The sequence below is a fragment of the Macrobrachium nipponense genome, chromosome 17 (genome assembly GCF_015104395.2).
Source record: "Macrobrachium nipponense isolate FS-2020 chromosome 17, ASM1510439v2, whole genome shotgun sequence".
NCBI classification, from domain to species: domain Eukaryota; kingdom Metazoa; phylum Arthropoda; class Malacostraca; order Decapoda; family Palaemonidae; genus Macrobrachium; species Macrobrachium nipponense.
In genome coordinates, this window is record NC_087210.1 from 30971329 (window position 1) to 30988828 (window position 17500).

The 17500-nt window shown below is 31.6% G+C and overlaps 1 protein-coding gene across 5 annotated transcripts in view; it reads right to left on the reverse strand.

The window, feature by feature from the left end:
* LOC135196163 (DISP complex protein LRCH3-like) overlaps positions 1-17500 on the reverse strand; it is a 333559-nt gene that overhangs the window by 51323 nt on the left and 264736 nt on the right. For 4 of the 5 annotated variants that reach the window (XM_064222740.1, XM_064222738.1, XM_064222737.1 and 1 more), the window contains exons 4-10: positions 17269-17405; positions 16316-16449; positions 14233-14338; positions 13707-13991; positions 13457-13527; positions 7616-7828; positions 5680-5878 (exon numbers count right to left, since the gene is read on the reverse strand). In XM_064222740.1, the coding sequence (XP_064078810.1) occupies positions 5680-5878; positions 7616-7828; positions 13457-13527; positions 13707-13991; positions 14233-14338; positions 16316-16449; positions 17269-17405 (1145 nt within the window). The remainder of the gene's footprint in view (positions 1-5679; positions 5879-7615; positions 7829-13456; positions 13528-13706; positions 13992-14232; positions 14339-16315; positions 16450-17268; positions 17406-17500) is intronic. The other variant, XM_064222739.1, reaches the window with a different exon arrangement.

Genomic DNA, 17500 nt, shown 5'->3' on the forward strand with positions numbered 1-17500 from the left:
AACATGTTTTATTATAATAACTGATTTCTCTTTTCAATTATCATGGAAACTTTGCATGTGTGGGTGTGAGTGTGTGCGTAATATTTGCATGTAAAACAACACTGTTTACATCTTTACTTCACATGGCATTTCTCAATAATATTGCATCAAAAGCCAATTCATTTTGAGAATGCTACTATAAAGTAATTAATTTACTGAAATTAATGATTTTTCATTTGACAAATGCTTTACTTGTGTACTGTGTGTTTGTGTTTATATCTGCATGTGGCATTTCAGCCCTATGTTGACGTCATCATTTAGCACTTTTTTTTTATTTAGTTGACTAACATAATTACCACACATACGATAACTCTAGGAGAGAGAATATTTTATCTCTACTGATATCAAATTTCATCTCAAATATAATGTTCATATTCACAGTGAACCAGTATTTAAAAAATATTTAGAGTATAAAGTAAATTTTGTCATAACTGTTTATAACTGGTCTCCCTTTCCCTCAACCAAAGGGAAAGTGTGTGTGTGTGTGTGTGTGTGTGTTACATATATTCTCACATGCTTGGAGATCTCAAATGTCTTCTTGCTCTCTCTTTTGGGTTGTAAACTTTGTTTTTTCATCAAAAATAAAGATGTCAAGTTGTTCTCTCTCTCTCTATTTTACATGTGCTTGATTATTTATTTAAAAGTTGAGTAATATACAAGACTGAAGGTTATACAAAATTATGTGACTGACCAATAAAAATTTTATACATAAAAATACTCAATAACTCTCCATTTGATAAACAATAACAATTTTTCAGAGGTGAACATTTAAAAAAAAAATATTAAAAAAATACATAAAAATATATATATATATAAGGTAACTAATTTGTATTTAAGTCAGTGATTTTATCTTTTAGAAGGTCATTCTTGAACATTTTACTATTACAGGGGTCCAAACATGTAATATGTTTTCATTCATTTAAGGATAGTGGACTGAAAGTTTAGTGGCTGCCAGATCGAAAGATTTCACTTCACAAAATCTTTTAGAAACCATTAATATACAACTTACTTCCTGGGATATATTAGTATTTGACCCCTGTACACTGGTAAAATATTCATAAATGTCCTAAAAGATAAAATCACTGGCTTATTTACAAATTAGTTATTTTTAATATATTTTTTCTATGCATGTATTATCAATTTTAATTTTTGTTAAATGTTCACACTGCAAAAATTGTTGTTGTTTACCAAATGAAGAGTTATCGAGTTCTAATTATATAACATTTTTGGTTGTCATTCCCTTTTCATAATCTTTTAAATGTCTTGTTCCTGCTTTTGAGCTGTTGAACCTAATCTTTTGTAACATATCTTAACCCTTTTTTGGTAGGTCTACTAATTCTTCAGTTGTGTAGGATTCCAGGTAAATAGTTTTTCCTTTGTAATCCCCATCAGTCATTTATATGAGCTATCTTTGTAAATGTATTTTTATATTTCTTCAGTCAGCTAAGTACAAGAGAAGAAGTTGAAAGGCCTGGCAGAACTCCATCGTTTCTCTTTCCTTCATATACAGGCAGACCCACATTATTGGCGGAATCGGTTAACAGCATTTTCTGTGCCAATATCTGATTAGCAGGACCAATATCCGGTTTGCAGCGCCAATCTCTATACTCTGTTTTTTTTCATCTGTCCATCCGCCTCTGGTGTTTTTGTATGGTAACACTGCGTCCCGGGCTTTAGATAGTTACGCTAATTGTAAGTTTTAGGTAAATAAAAGGATATCTGGGTGTACATTTGTAACTGAAAAGTGTTTTAAATAATTTACTGTATTGCAGAATTACACCGTTAATATTCGAAATAGGATATTATAATCGTTGAATGTAAGCTGAATGTAACTATCTAAAGACCGGGACGCAGTGTTACCATACAAAAACACCTCAGGCGGATGGACAGATGAAAAAAAAACGAGTATAGTTAACAGCAGCTCCGATCTCTAGTTAACGGCAACGTTAAGCAGGTTTTTAGTGCTGTTATCGCCGATTTACGGTTAGCAGCGATTTTCCGTTACCAGCATCATCCGAGAACGGAAACCCCCACTGTTGAATGGGGGGCTGCCTGTATTCATCAAGTTCCATTTTTTTGTGATTCAGTTATACATACACAAACACATATAGTATATATATATATATATATATATATATATATATATATATATATATATATATATATATATATATATATATATATATATTACTCTCTATCTCTCTATCTCTCTATCTATGTATATATATTATATATATAGATAAGATAGATATATATATATATATATGATATATATATATATATAATACTATATATATATATATATAGATATATATATATATATATATATATATATATTATATATATATATATATATATATATATATATATATATATATATATGTATATTTATATATATATATATATATATATATATATATATATATATATATATATATATATATATATCATATATATGATATATATATATATATATATATATATATATATATATATATATATTATACTATATATCTCTATATATCTATCTATATATATTATATCTATAGTATATATAATATATCTATTATATATCTAATATATCATATATATATAATATATATATATATATATATATATAGATATATATATATATTTATTATTCTATCTATCGATATATATATATGTATAATATATATCATAGATAGAGAGATAGAGAATAGAGAGATAGAGAGATAGATAGATATATATATATATAGATATTATATATATATATATAGTATAACATAGATATATCCATATATATATCTATATATATATCCTATTATATATTCTATATCTATATATATTATATATATATATATATATATACGTATATATATATAATCTATCTATATATCTATATGTCCTGTCTGGTCTGTGTATATGTATGTGGTATATATATAATCTATAGAGTATATATGATATATATTATATTATATAATATATATATAGATATATATAATATAATATTATATATATATATTATATAAATTATATATATTAATATATATTATATATTAGATATATATATATGATTATTATATATATATAATAATATATATATATACGATATGAATATATATATAATATAGATATATAGTATATATATATATATAATGTATATATATAATGTGTATATAGTAATATATATTATTATATATATATATATATATATATATATATATATATATATATGATATATATATATATGCAGTCGCAGGGTTACGACGGGGGTTTCCCATTCTTGAGACGCGTCGTAAGTCAAAAATCGTCATAAGGCGGAACATCGTCAAAAATCCTGAGAAAACCTTAGTTTTAATGCTTTCGGTGCATTGAAAACTATGTAAACTGCTTTCTTATTACATTTTTCATCAAAAAAAAAAAAAAAACTTCAAATATTGATTATTTTGCATTTTTGGTGTCATATTTTATCTGCCACATCAGCGTTGTAGGCATCGTAACCCTGGAAATAATGTCTGATGAATATAATTGAGAAGCGCCTTAACCTCGGAACGTCGTAAGCCGAACCTGTCGTAACCCGGGGACTGCCTGTATATATATATATATATATATACATGCAACTATTCTACAGTCTGCAAGAGTTATCTCAATTAAATTTACTTAACTCAGTAACTGCTTATTTTGGTTACTCATACGGTGTGAGGTATAAACTCTCGGTGCACGAAACACAATTACTAACACAGATGCCATAAAATTTGTAGAGAATTACTACTCAAAATTTGTTGAGAATCATTTAAACTTGTTATGAAAACCAAGGTCACATCTGCAAACAGCAGTATGGCATGCAAAAATGCTAACAATTCATTACTTCTTATTGACCTACAAAGTATGTTGATACTTTGTAATTCCAATTTTTAAAGAAACTTGTTTTATAATATCAAAATATTCTGCTGAGAATGTAGTTTCATTAAAATAAATTTAGCCTAACTGTAATGGCAAGTAATATGACCAGATTTTCTTTGGAAAAAATATTTTAATTCCATTAAGAGTACATTAGGTCCAATCCATGATCCAAAGTAAAATATACCATATATTATGCCGGCGTATAAAGGAACCCCCATTTTTTCATGTAAAAATGCAGGTTTAGAGGTATGTTTGTCGTATAAGACCATCCCCAATCTATTAAATTAAATAATACGTACTATCAGCTGATGTAGGTTAGTTAGTACATAAATAAAATCAATGATTGAAATTATCGTACCAAATATGCATAAAATCAGTACCTTCGAGATTTTAAAACCTTTGGCAAAGCTCATCACTAAAAAAAAATACTTTTGTATTCCATTAGGAAAAATATAAACATGATGAAAATGCTCAACACCTGTGACGTCACTATTGGCTGAGTAATACCTGTTGGAAGTGGATCTGCATGAATGTACATATTCCTTTAAAACTGGAAAAAACCCAAATATTAAGGATATCTGGGGAACTATTGATATTACAAAGCCCTTTAGTTTGATTATAAAATACTACCAGGGAAATATTGGCCTTTAGTAAACAAAGCTTACAAGTCAAGCACAACTGAGAACTAAGAACACAGCTGTGTTTTGTAAACAGGAAAGTCAGACTACCCCAATTGGTAACTTCAAATTATCTATCAAAGTTAAAATGGCACTGCATAATGGGTATTAATAAGAAAATTGTCTAATATTATTGCTCATCCTGGCATATAATTATGGTAATTACCTAAGATAATTACTGTAATTACAGTTCTTTCATTTACAGTATTGATAATTGTGTTGGTATTGATTAACTATGGTTTTTACTGTTATTACAGTCATTTTAATTACAGTCAATAGTTGAGACGGTAGTTAACTATTGACAGAACTATCGATATTAACAATCTCAGCAGGATTAAGGTTTGCGTTTTATACTCGGCGTAAAAGATGACCCCCCTTACTGAGGGAGATTTTTTTTAGGTTAAAAGGTCACATTATACCCTGGCATAGACAGTACTTCTCAAATTTTTAGTCAAATTGAGTGTTGCTGTAAAACTCCTTTCCATCTTATTTTAAGGCCTTCAAAAGTTGACCACAACTACATCTTTATTATTATATGTAAAGCAGTTTCCAATACGTATTTTTTTTAAAGCAGTTCAAAGTTGCATAAAATTCAAAACTACAATTCAAGGCAATAGTAAAGCTGCATAATGATCACAAGCCATCTAAATCTTATAACATACACAGCCACCATGTTGCTAATATAGTATATTGCTTTTGATATGGCCTAAAGCTACTGTCTCACTTGCAGCTACACATGCAGTACTAAACTATGAATCTCAATGCAGTTTTAATTTCAGGTTCGTAATGGAAAAAAGATCAGACAAAAATCTTTACTGTATAAGAAAAATAAATGTATTACATTTGTTACATTTAGAAAAAGTGTGATCTACAGCAATGGCCTGCACAAATATAAAAACCTAGTTATCACCTCCATAACACAAACACAGTGGTCTGGACAATCATAAAAAGTTGAACTTGAATAAGTGCAAATAAATATTACAGTAAAGAAATCTGGACCTTTTACATCCTCAAACCAGTATTGATGTGTAGTACACCAAATTAAATAAAAACATACCCAGAAAAATAGCATACATACCCCATTACACGGAGGTTTGGATGCTCCCATCGGATTTGGCCTCGGATAGGAAGGTACATCAGTTCGATGCGTTAAATTTTCTACAGATCTGTGACTATGGGTACCATTTTCAGATACCGGAGCACTTCCATCACCTTGACGTCTATAAATGTTGTTGTTTTCTAAAGCTCGCCTTTGCAACTTTGCTTCAACATACTCTCTGAGAAAGCAGGTACAGGTACTGGCATCATCATTGGGATACTGTCTTACTAAAATTAGCTACTTTGTCAATTAAACATATTCCTAAGCCTTACAATATATAAAAATCTGAGCCACTACATCATGAGCAATTTTAACTGAAATTATATGAACAAAAAAATGAAAAGTTGGATTTTTGGCCAGTAGCAAACTATACGTATTAAACATGTTCTTTTCTTTTTCAACAGATTCACTACTGAAGCAGAATTCTCTAAATCAGATTGACAGAATACTACTACCTAATACTAAGAGGTGTTTAAAGGTTAAATGGTAGTATTTTAACAGGACAGTCCACATAAATCCATTCCCCGTCTGGCTCTCTTAATCTCTTATTTATCAATGTATTACAATCAATTACCAACAGAAACTCTTCAAAACTAAATGCAATACCATGACATTAATTACCATTTTATTCAGAGCACTACCAATACTTTATCCAAGATATCCTCTGAGGGAAAGGTATTACCTTAAAGATGGATATTACTGAAAGTTTCTGCAATATCTTTACAATAACTACTTTTGTTATGCTACTCATTATATGCTTTTATCTCTTTAGGTATGTTATCATCTATTAAAAGGATACATATTTCAGAAAAAGTTGTTTGTGATGTTCTATCACAGAGAATATACTATACTGTATCAGAATATTAATGATAACAATGTAATTACTAATGCTCTTCTTAGATACTTGACTTACATACCAAAGACTCCCATTGGCACACGCACTTCCAACTTTTCTAATTATTATGCAATGATACAATTAACTAACAGGGGGCTGTGCAATTCTAGTTAAGCAAAGCCACCAGATATGAGAATAATGTGATTACATTTTTGCAAAAAACTAAAATTCAGGAACTAAATTAGTATTCTACTTAAAGAGTATATAAAACCTAAAATAATAATTCTATCTAGTACTCATTTACTAAAGATACTTAACTTTTATATTACATATGGAAATAAGATGACATTAGCCTATATACCTGCAAAGATCCCATCTTTTAACATAAATAAATAAACACTTCCTAATAATACAGACTTGAAAGCTAATTACCCCACTGTACTCTTATGTACTCCAGTCATGAAATTTCTACTGGTTTTTCCTAAATCAAGTTAAAAAAATACCCCAAAACCTAAAAGCTTAGTAATTTGTGTAATTACTTTGGAAATATAAACAGTTATTTTTATTTGTTTATTTATTTGTTTCTTTAATTTTTCAATTATTTATTCATTTATTCATAGATTCACCAATGGAAGCTAAGCTATAGCTTGTAACTGGTTATACTTGGGTTATTTATTAGCATTACCCCAAAAGATACCAGTTGCAAAAGCACATTAAACCTACATACAAAAGCTGCTGAGAGGAGGAGGAGAATAAAAATGATTATGCAAAAAATATAAATAAATAAAAAGGATAATAATGGTGCAATGGGAAAACACAGATGAAACAGAGGCACAAGTAATTCAGCAAACAGTGCATCTGGAAGCACACGCAAGAACATCTGAGGAGCAAGCCTGACTGTGGATTCACTTGTATATATACAGATAAAGTACAATAATGCACAATAAATGCTGTAAAGGACTGTCTTATAATGAAGGCATTCTCTTCCTCTCTCTTGGCTACATACAAACAATAATAAAGGCTGTATATATAGTAAATATTTCCCTGGATGAGGCTGAGAAGCAAGGCTGGGACACCAACCTGTAGGTAGGAACGTGGATTCGGGGATTATGGGAGGAAGAGGGATGGTTAGGGGGAATAAAGCCCCCTCCAGGATCATGGTTAGGGGGATGAGGGGGCTCTGGAGGGTGGCGGAGGGAGATGCCCCCATTGCTGCTGTTGCTGTGGTTGCTGCTGTTGCTGCTGCTGCTGCTGTGGCTGCCACTCCCAGCATTCCAAATAGCACCACTGACGCTGAAACACAACCGATGGCCACACAATCAGCATGCACTCATGCACACACACGCTCCTCAGCTTTTTCCAATGAAAAGGCTAAAATATATACTGTAGATACTTTTCATGGGAGATATGACAACATCGCCTAAATCAAGGTCTCAACAAAATAATAATAAAAACATAAGAATGCTAAAAACAAGTTTATTCTATCTGAATAAAGCAAACTAGACTAAAATTAGGAACTGATCTATTAGATGATTAGGATTAAAAAGCAAAACCATTTTGTGGTTACATTAAAAATGTTACACATCTATACTGTAATGTACCTGTAAACCAAAAAACATTGTACAATAATTAGTTATGGTCATAAATGTGCTGACTAGTGTTACTGCAGTTTAGAGGGAGGAAAAGAACAACTGTAGGTAAGAATTAAAAAGGGGGAAACATGCATTCATTAAGTGTAAGTGTGCAGGTAGGATTAAGTGATTCAAGTGACAAATCAAGAAACACATTAACAAGTTCTAGGCAAGACTAAGGCAATAGTATATCATTCCAAATCAAAGAAAAGTAGGTTATTGTAAAAAGATCGCTGTATATGCACTATAAGCCCTCACCTATTATATATCCCAGTTTCTCAAATTTTCTCATGTCCTGATTACTGTGCTTTGCACAGCAAATTGTTAGAAGTGTTAATATATATTTTGCAGCATCCCTTTGGCCCACAGCACCACCCTTTTTCATCCAATCCCTTCGTTCTCCTCCAAAATATCCATTCAACTTCTTTAACTACCTACTTCAAACCTGACTTTTCAATTAAGAACTATCATGAGTGTCTTTGAAATATTACTCATATGTTCCTATTCAATATCTTTAAAATGAGAAAATCACTCTTAGTAAAATAATATGTAATGGTACCCTATTGATAAAACTACAAAAATTTATTAGTTTCACCCAAAAATGGTTATTTACTGTAACCAAATTTCTCCTCATCAAACAAGAACTCTGTAACAACAATATATGCCAAATATTATTCTTTTTGTACATCAACATTATAAACCATCATTTCTTTCTTTCGTCTGTTAGGAATGAATACACAGACAATGGTGTTACCGTTACATTTATTGCTGTGTTCTTGACAAAAAATAATAAAAGTCTTGTTCTGAGACTAATCCCACTCTCGAACATGGTGATACATAATTAAGAGGCTGCTTCTGTTTATACATTTACTAATATTTCCCACCCAAACCACAAGAGCACCAGCAAATGAAACGAAGTCAAATGAATAATTTGTTTGTGGATGTACAGTAAGCCCCTGGGAGTCGGTTCATTAAAGAATGTTTCTATTCAATTCCTGAATATGATACATCATCCTGCTCCTTTAATTACATTCTTTTTGTTCATGACAGCTCATTCATATATAGAGTTATTTCCGACTATTGTGGAATGCTATCTAACAAAGTCCCTTCAACTAACCTCCTAATTTCCATGTCCCTAGAGTCATATACTGTAATGTTTTGGCATTTTGAAATCAATTAAATCATTTCCTACTAACTTCATGCCCTAACTACACTCCTACTATCTTTTTGATCAACTTTCCTTTTAGCTACCTTATTCAGATCAAAATCCCTTTTTCAAAGCAGTCTCTAACTCTCTTGGCAGGACCTACTGTGGCTTTCTCCTATGGGTATCATCATGGTTGAAAGTAAACTTACAGTTAATAGTAGTTAATCTTTTATTCGTCTGCAGCTCAGTGATCAATTTTTTTTCTTTATTTCTATTTGTTTTCTTTATTTCAGACTTCCTTCTATTATTATAAAATAAATGTATGCCTTAAACTTCGAAGAAACTTTCGTTTACAAATAAGTTTTAATATTCTAATTAAAAATATATATATTTCCTTTGCATGGAATGCCGGTTCATAAAAACCCCTTAAAAATAATAGCAGTTTCTATTTCTAAACTATGCTCAGAAAAATGTGCACTATTGCAAGAGTGCTCTTACTATACACAATTCTTAACATGGTGTCTCTAAACCTTGGCATTAAGTTAAGAAAAAGAAATTGGTAAATTCTTGCTATTTTCCAAAGTGAAACTGCTCCAATAAAACTAAAATGGGCATTTCATCAGTACGAGACAGTAATACTGAGATCCTTACAGTAATCTATACAACTGACTTCTGGCCATGGATAAACCACAAACAAAAATTTGGCTGCATATTCATCAATATATCAATGAATTTCCTGGAATTTATAATAATAAACATTCAAGAGCTCTTTGACCACATGATCAAACCTGGTGGTGTATTCCACATTGATCTTGCAATAGAAAGAATCAGTCAAGTTATGAAATTAAATGCTAAAAGCACATTTTGCATTTCACATGCATTTAAGAGATTCTATACTGGCAAACCTATAACATAGTAATGGAGTACACCGTCTCCAATTACTATAGCTATGTTTACAGGTAATTTCTTTACAACTTCCTTGCTCCCAACTCTCATAGCAATAATCTAATGTCCACACTGCCGTTAACAGAAAAATTTCTTTTTAATACAAATGAAACAGAAGATATCATCAATTTCAATTTTCTTAAAAATGAGATATGGCTTTGCTCCTAATGTATAAGTCCCAACAAAGCATACCACCAATTTTTGGTCTGAAGTATAGTCGTAGGTTATTAACTACTTTTATTCCGGATACCCATAGGGTTTGGAAATAAAGTACAGGACACGAAACACGAAACAATATATAATCTTCTTTGTGTTCAAAGGTACTTAGCTAATTATGTCAGATCTGGCTGTGGGATTATTGCGCCTTCCCCAGTAATATCCCAGCATGACCACCACTCTCATGGCAAGAACGTTTCAGGATTTCATGATTCACGGTTGTCAGAGATACTCATTAGAGTCTGGTAATAAAGTTCCTTATGTTGTAGTTGGAATATCTTGCCAAAAGTTTTATTAATAACAGCTATAGGTTTATTTTCAATGATAATAAGAACCGTAGGATTTGTGTAAAAAAAAAAACCACCTCCTGGTCCTTACAGAATATCCTATGACTTACAGAAATCCTTACATAGGTGGAATGAGAAAGGATTTGGAGGTCAGGATGGGGAACCCAAAAGGGTTACTAATCATAATGATGATCAGAACATAGACTCTTAGCAGGAAAATTAACAAAGTGTTTCAAAATACTGAATAATATACAACTACAGCGACATGAAGATTAGGTTTTTTGTGTAAATAACCTAACTGAATAGCATCTCCACTATTTTTAGGGAAATAAATGATCATAAATAGTCATTAATAAAAAATAATGTCATTAACAGAGCAGGATTACAGAGCACTGCCTTAGAGTTTAATAAAAAATAACCTCCATAATGAACCAAATCACATGGGTTCACCTGTTCAGATTATCTGTTTGACCCAGTTTACTAAGCTGCACATATGTGGAATGGGAGAAGGTGGAATATGGCTGTCTATAAAAAAAAAAAAACTCTCTCCATAGCCCAATAAACTGCCACCATCGAGAATGGGAATGGTATACAGGTGTCTCAAAGTTCTGAGGAAAATAAATGTATAATCATTGACTGAAGTACAGTGCTTCATCATTTGGTCTATAAAAAATGCACTGCAATGCCTATTTGCATCTCTATCTTCAAATTCATGGGGAAGTAGTGCAAAATTCACAATTACGTACTTCAAAGTTCAGAATTATATAGTAAAACTTTTACATACAACTACCATTACTGTAGTTGAAAGATAAGCTAACTTAATTTTCAAGGATTCAAAAATGTTCATAGTGTTTTGTCAAAAAATATGAAGTAACAGATAAAGGAAAAGATGAGGAGACTAAAATGCTGACTAAAGAGTTCATTAAGTAGCCAAATAATTCATAATAATGGGCCTGTACAACAATCTCTTAAGAAAAAATGTACAATGAAGAATCACGAAAAATCTCCTTCAAAATACTGAATTTTCTTTTACCAAACTCAACAACTTACATTCTACAAATATGGCAGAGGATATTTCTCATTATCCCATAAAATATCGGCTAGCAACTATATCACACACCGGGCTAGTCACAAAAATGTCAGAAAACAGTCATTACATCAGCAATCTGGAAACTATTATATGTCAAGGGATATCACTTTTAATTATATATATTTTATAACCAATTAACCTACAACCAAATCCCACTACATAAAGCAGAACCTCTACCTAGGTTGTCTATCTCAAGTTTGATTTCCTAAGCCTAAGTGAGGAGGGAGCTCTAACTCTAAACAGACTGTCTTGATGAACTAAACTTGTCGGCTGATGACTAATTTGGCACCAGTTCCAAAGGATTTTTTCTTCTGTAACAAGTTTCACTTTTTTCTATAAAAAGCCTCTTCATAAAAACAAATACCATAGAAGATATAATCTCATCAAATAACCAAATAGACATTCAACCCTCAGACACAACAATCAATGTTAAGAAAATTTGATTGACTTATTGCATTAATAATATCAATTATGCCATATTAATTCCCTCTCTATAAATTTCCATTAATAGTATCAATTATGCCACATTAATTCCCTCTCAATAAATTTCAACTCTGGAAATTTTCACAACACGCAGAAATAAACATTAAGATTACCATTTCAATGGTGACATTTCTTAAAGGACTACTAAATTATGTATCTCTACTGTTCTTTCTGCATAGCAATGGTACTTTCCTTTACACAGTAATTTCAATTCTATATCATGAGTTCCCCAAGAATTCTATTTCTGAATAAAAGTAAAGGGCTTCTATTGGTAAAGCAGTTGTCAGTACTGTATTAGCTTGATATCAAAAGGCAGTTTACATAAGAGTAACTATAAATCATCATGACAATACTACATGTATCTAGTTACAATCAGTATATACTTCAAAGCAGAACTATAGAATATGCATGCAATTTCATGTACAATATCCTTAACATGATGTGAAAATAATATGGCTATACACTTCTAAATAAATTATTACAAGACGGAAACACAGAAATAGACCTCTGTTAAAATAGATATAAAGAAACCAGTGTAAAAGATGTATGAAATACTTCTGACAACATTAAGTAATCCATGCTATTACTCAAGATATCATATACTATGGCATTCATTCATACACACACAGGCTGAAGCATTTTTCGGTACAACATTATTCAGTATTAATTATCAGCAAAACGCACAAGAACGGAGAGCCAGCGAAGAATAAGCAGAAATTTGTGAATGTTAGTGAACTGCCCAAAATTCTAAATATGTAAAAATCAGCACTTTCCTACCTACACCCTACGAGGCCTTGAAGATAATAACTATTACAATAATTCTCTTTTTATATCTAATAGTTTGTAGTCTCTGCTAGCTAAGGAGATCCAGAAACAGTCTTATTGAGGTATCAGAGACGGTCTTATATGTATAAATAAAGTTTATTGAAGTCACATTACTTACTTTTCCAAATCAAAGCCCTTTCAGTAATATGCATGTAACAAGAAACCTCCAGGAAAGAGTAGAAGACAGAAAATCTTTAGTTCTTATTCATGTGGAAAATACTACAAATAGTAATCTGAAAGTCCATGGAGATTCTTCTACTTCCTCTATTTAATTTCAAAATGAATACAAAAACATACCTTTGGGATTCTTTGACTGGGGAATTATCGTGATTATAAACGTTTTCGTAGTCTTGTCTGAGTTTCATGGCCTGCAAATACAAGAAATAAATTAAAAAGATATAATCATATTGACTATGAATGATGGAGTCATCACATATAACATTTGTGGATAAATTAGGTTCAGCAGCAAAACACCATCCAAGTTGTATAGAGAAAATAAGTCAACAGCAGTGAAAGTTGGCCGTGCACTAAACAAATATCTAATTACCTTGTTGAATTCATCTTCTAAACTACCAGCAAACCCTTCACCAGGACTGAGTGTGCTAGGCGTTGACAAACCACTCGTGGAATTATCTAAATTGTGTGGCGTGCCATAAGCTGAACCATTTGCTCCCTGTGCAACATTTACCCCTGCACTTGTTCCACCATTTGTAAGACCACTGACTGGACGAGATGACGAGGGACCACCACTTCGGCCTCGCTCTTGTCTTTGTTCCTTAGTACATGCTGCTACCATGACAGCAAACTTGCGAGGATCTTCATATTCCAGGCTCTGAGTGAAAAAAATATTTCTGAATGTTAAAAAGCCTGTTCATTTCACAAAAAAAATAATTTTTTTTTATCAAAATACAGAGATATTTTTAAACCCACAAAGTAAACTGTCTGATGTTATGAACAGAAATTACAAGGGAATCATCAATAGTGGGACTGCAATTGTAATAACACCACAATAATGTTTTACTAAAGTTTTGAAATGCCCACCAACACACAAAACAGTTATCAGAGTAGCATACCTCTTGACTCTCCTGCGACCATCTCTGGTCACCATTTTCACTTGTACTGTACCCACTATCCATAGTACTACGTTTGTGGCGAGGGTCAAATAACCCATTGACAAACCTGAAATGAGCAAAATACATAAGTACATACCATACACTGAATAACTTCCAAGTAGTAGTGAGTACTATAAATTTAGATGGCACGATAACACCAGTGATTAACATACCTATGACATTAACGATTCTTTATAATTCATGGTGTATAGTTAAATATTAGCTGCTGTTTATATGTGTAGTTAAAACTGTATCAATCAAAAGTTAGAAAGAAAATGTAATAGTTTTGATTTCAACAAATTTGTTAGAAAGTACATTTAATTTATTTTGATTTCAAATCAAGACATAATACCTGTATCTTATATAAATTATCATTATGGCACAGTATTTTAATTTAAGTATTAGTTACTAAAATTATAATTAATTCAGCAGTTAATGAGAGATAACTGATTACTTCTAGGAATCAAACAACAGGAAGCAAAAAAGGTGAAAAATTCTAGGAAAATTTAGGTTCTGGATGATCTATTCCAAGAGTAACATAAGGAACTCCAGCAACGCTACATCACAGAAAAATGGATAGTTAAGCAGCACATAATGTCCATCCCAAGAAGAAAGTTTTTTAAAGTAAAAGTTCAGTCAAAGGCATCCAATCAACTAATATTAGTCGTGCCATGATTTGGGTGTTAGAATAAAAGAAAAGGGTTGCAATAACAGCACAGCATGTCACATACTGTACCATACACTCGTTGCAGTAACAGTGTTTGTTACTTCTAAGTACAGTATCTTGAAATCCATAAAAGAAAGCATTATCAAGAACAAATTCACTGGCTATGTTCTCACAGGATAAACATAAAAGTGTCATCCTGATTTAAGCCTACAAGATTGCATGTTAGGAGCATTTAATCTTTACCTTGTAAGCTTTAGCACATACAAACCCCACACCCATGCCATCAAAACTTACATAGGCAACTATAACTACAACTACCATGGCCCCAACACTACGCACGAGGGGGACAGACCACCCTCTCTTGGGGGACGCAGATCCCACTTCCTCTAAATATGTCTTGTTGACTTCTGATGGAGGTTCTTCAACTTCCCTAAAATTGAGGGACACTTGATATCCAATTTCAGTAGGTTATATTACAAACTAATACTACGGTACAAGATACTTGCTGATAACTATTTGCTGATAACTATTCTTAGGATTTCAGTGCTACCAAAATATTAACCTGCTGAAATGCTTCACCTTTGAGTACCTCACTATACTGCACTACAATACAGTACAACATAGTACTGTATCCCAGTAACAGTTATTAAGAATTTACTAAAAGTTCAGATATGAGTAATGCCAAAACAGCAGTAAGATTAAAATTTACAAGTCAGTGTATTACAAGCAGTTTGTTAGCAGGTGAGATATATACAAAAGCATTGCAAATATGATTTTAGTAAAAACAAAGTCAAAACAGCATATAAAATCATATTCAGCTCATTAGTTAAACACTAAAAACCTCAAAACCTAAGTGATAAAATGAAGGCACCAAGGTTTATTAAGTTAAAAACCTCAGTAATACTGTCTGTACTTTGCTTCTGATCTCCCCCAATAATTACCAAACAACCTAAAAAGGAAACTCTGCTCACCAGTAAAAAAAACTGAGTAAGGCTATATCAATAGTACTGTGCCCAATACTTAAATCAAACAAATTAAATATTTACATGCACATTTCAATAAGAAAATTTATTATAAAGGGGCTACCAGTGTAACATCATCACCTTAAACTAAACTGAATTAATTCAAAGACTTTTATAAAACCATGTAAACAGAGCAATCAGTGCTTAATTATAAATCCATTCAATGTTTACTCTGAAACATCTTATGACAGTTCAATTCTCAAAACATAACCAACCATATCTATTGCACCTAGGTACCTTCAAAATAAATCAATAAATAAATACGTAAACCTAAATATTCTCATGATAACAATATATGGCTTGCTTACATAAATTGTTAGTAAAAAAAACCGAAAATAATATTACACAAACTCACCTGAAATCTGTACAGGATGAAGGCTTACGTAGTTTACGGAATTCGGATTCAGAAAGGACCCCTCGTTTCTTGTCTTCTTTGGCTGCAGTCATCTCAAGCCACTTAAAAATGTGGACACGCCCTCGGGTACAGAGCTAAAATAATTAACAGAAAAGTTTATCTAAAAGCAAATCTATCTTTTTTAATCTACATTAAAAGATAAGAAACAACTTACATGAATGATATGTAATACAGTGAACCCCCGTATTTGCGAACTCTGGATTTGCGGACTCAAGTATTCACGGATTTCTCTATGGAACATATACCCCTATTATATTCACGGAAAATTCGCCTCTTGCCGGTATTTTTCTATAAGAAATACAGTTGTTCCCCACATAATCGCGGAGGTTGCGTACCAGACACCCCCCCACCAACGAATAGTTGGAACCCCATAAAAATGCTTTAACCCTCCTATTTAGTTTGTTAAAACTCAAGAACAACCCATAAAATTTTTATACCTTTTTTTTTAATAGTTTTATCACAAAAAGTGCATTTAATGATAAAATTGATTTGAAAAAAAAATAAAAAAATAAAAATTTGTGGATATTTCTCATAAATATATACCACAAATAGGTGGATTTTCTGCCCATAATGCAGGGAAATAATCCAGAGAGAACAAATGTGGTTTTTTATTAATTTCATCACAAAAAAAAAAAAAAAAAAAAAAAAAAAAAAAGTATAAACATCTTTAGTGGGTTTTTCTTGAGTTTTACCTAACAAAATAGGCAGTTTTCAGCATTTTTAATAGGGGGTTTCAACTATTCACGGGTTCTAGCTATCCCCGGGGTGGTGGAGGGTATCTGGTACCTATTCCCCATGAATATTGGGGGGGACACTGTATAGTAAAATTATTTCTTTCAATGAAAGCTGTTTAAAATTATAATTTAGTGAAGTATTTAAAAAATACTACTTACATTTGCTGGAGGTTGTTGAAGAGGATTATTGTCAAGTGCAAGGGTCACAAGAGAAGACATGAAGCGTAATTCTGTAGGTAGGGTAGTTACTCGATTGCCACTAAGATCCAAAAACACTAATCGCAGAAAACATAGCTCTGAAATAAAAACATACTGAAATTAGTTGTGCGTAGTTTACACAACCACTTCTTTCAAACATATACATTAGAAACGTTGAGCATAGTTTACACAA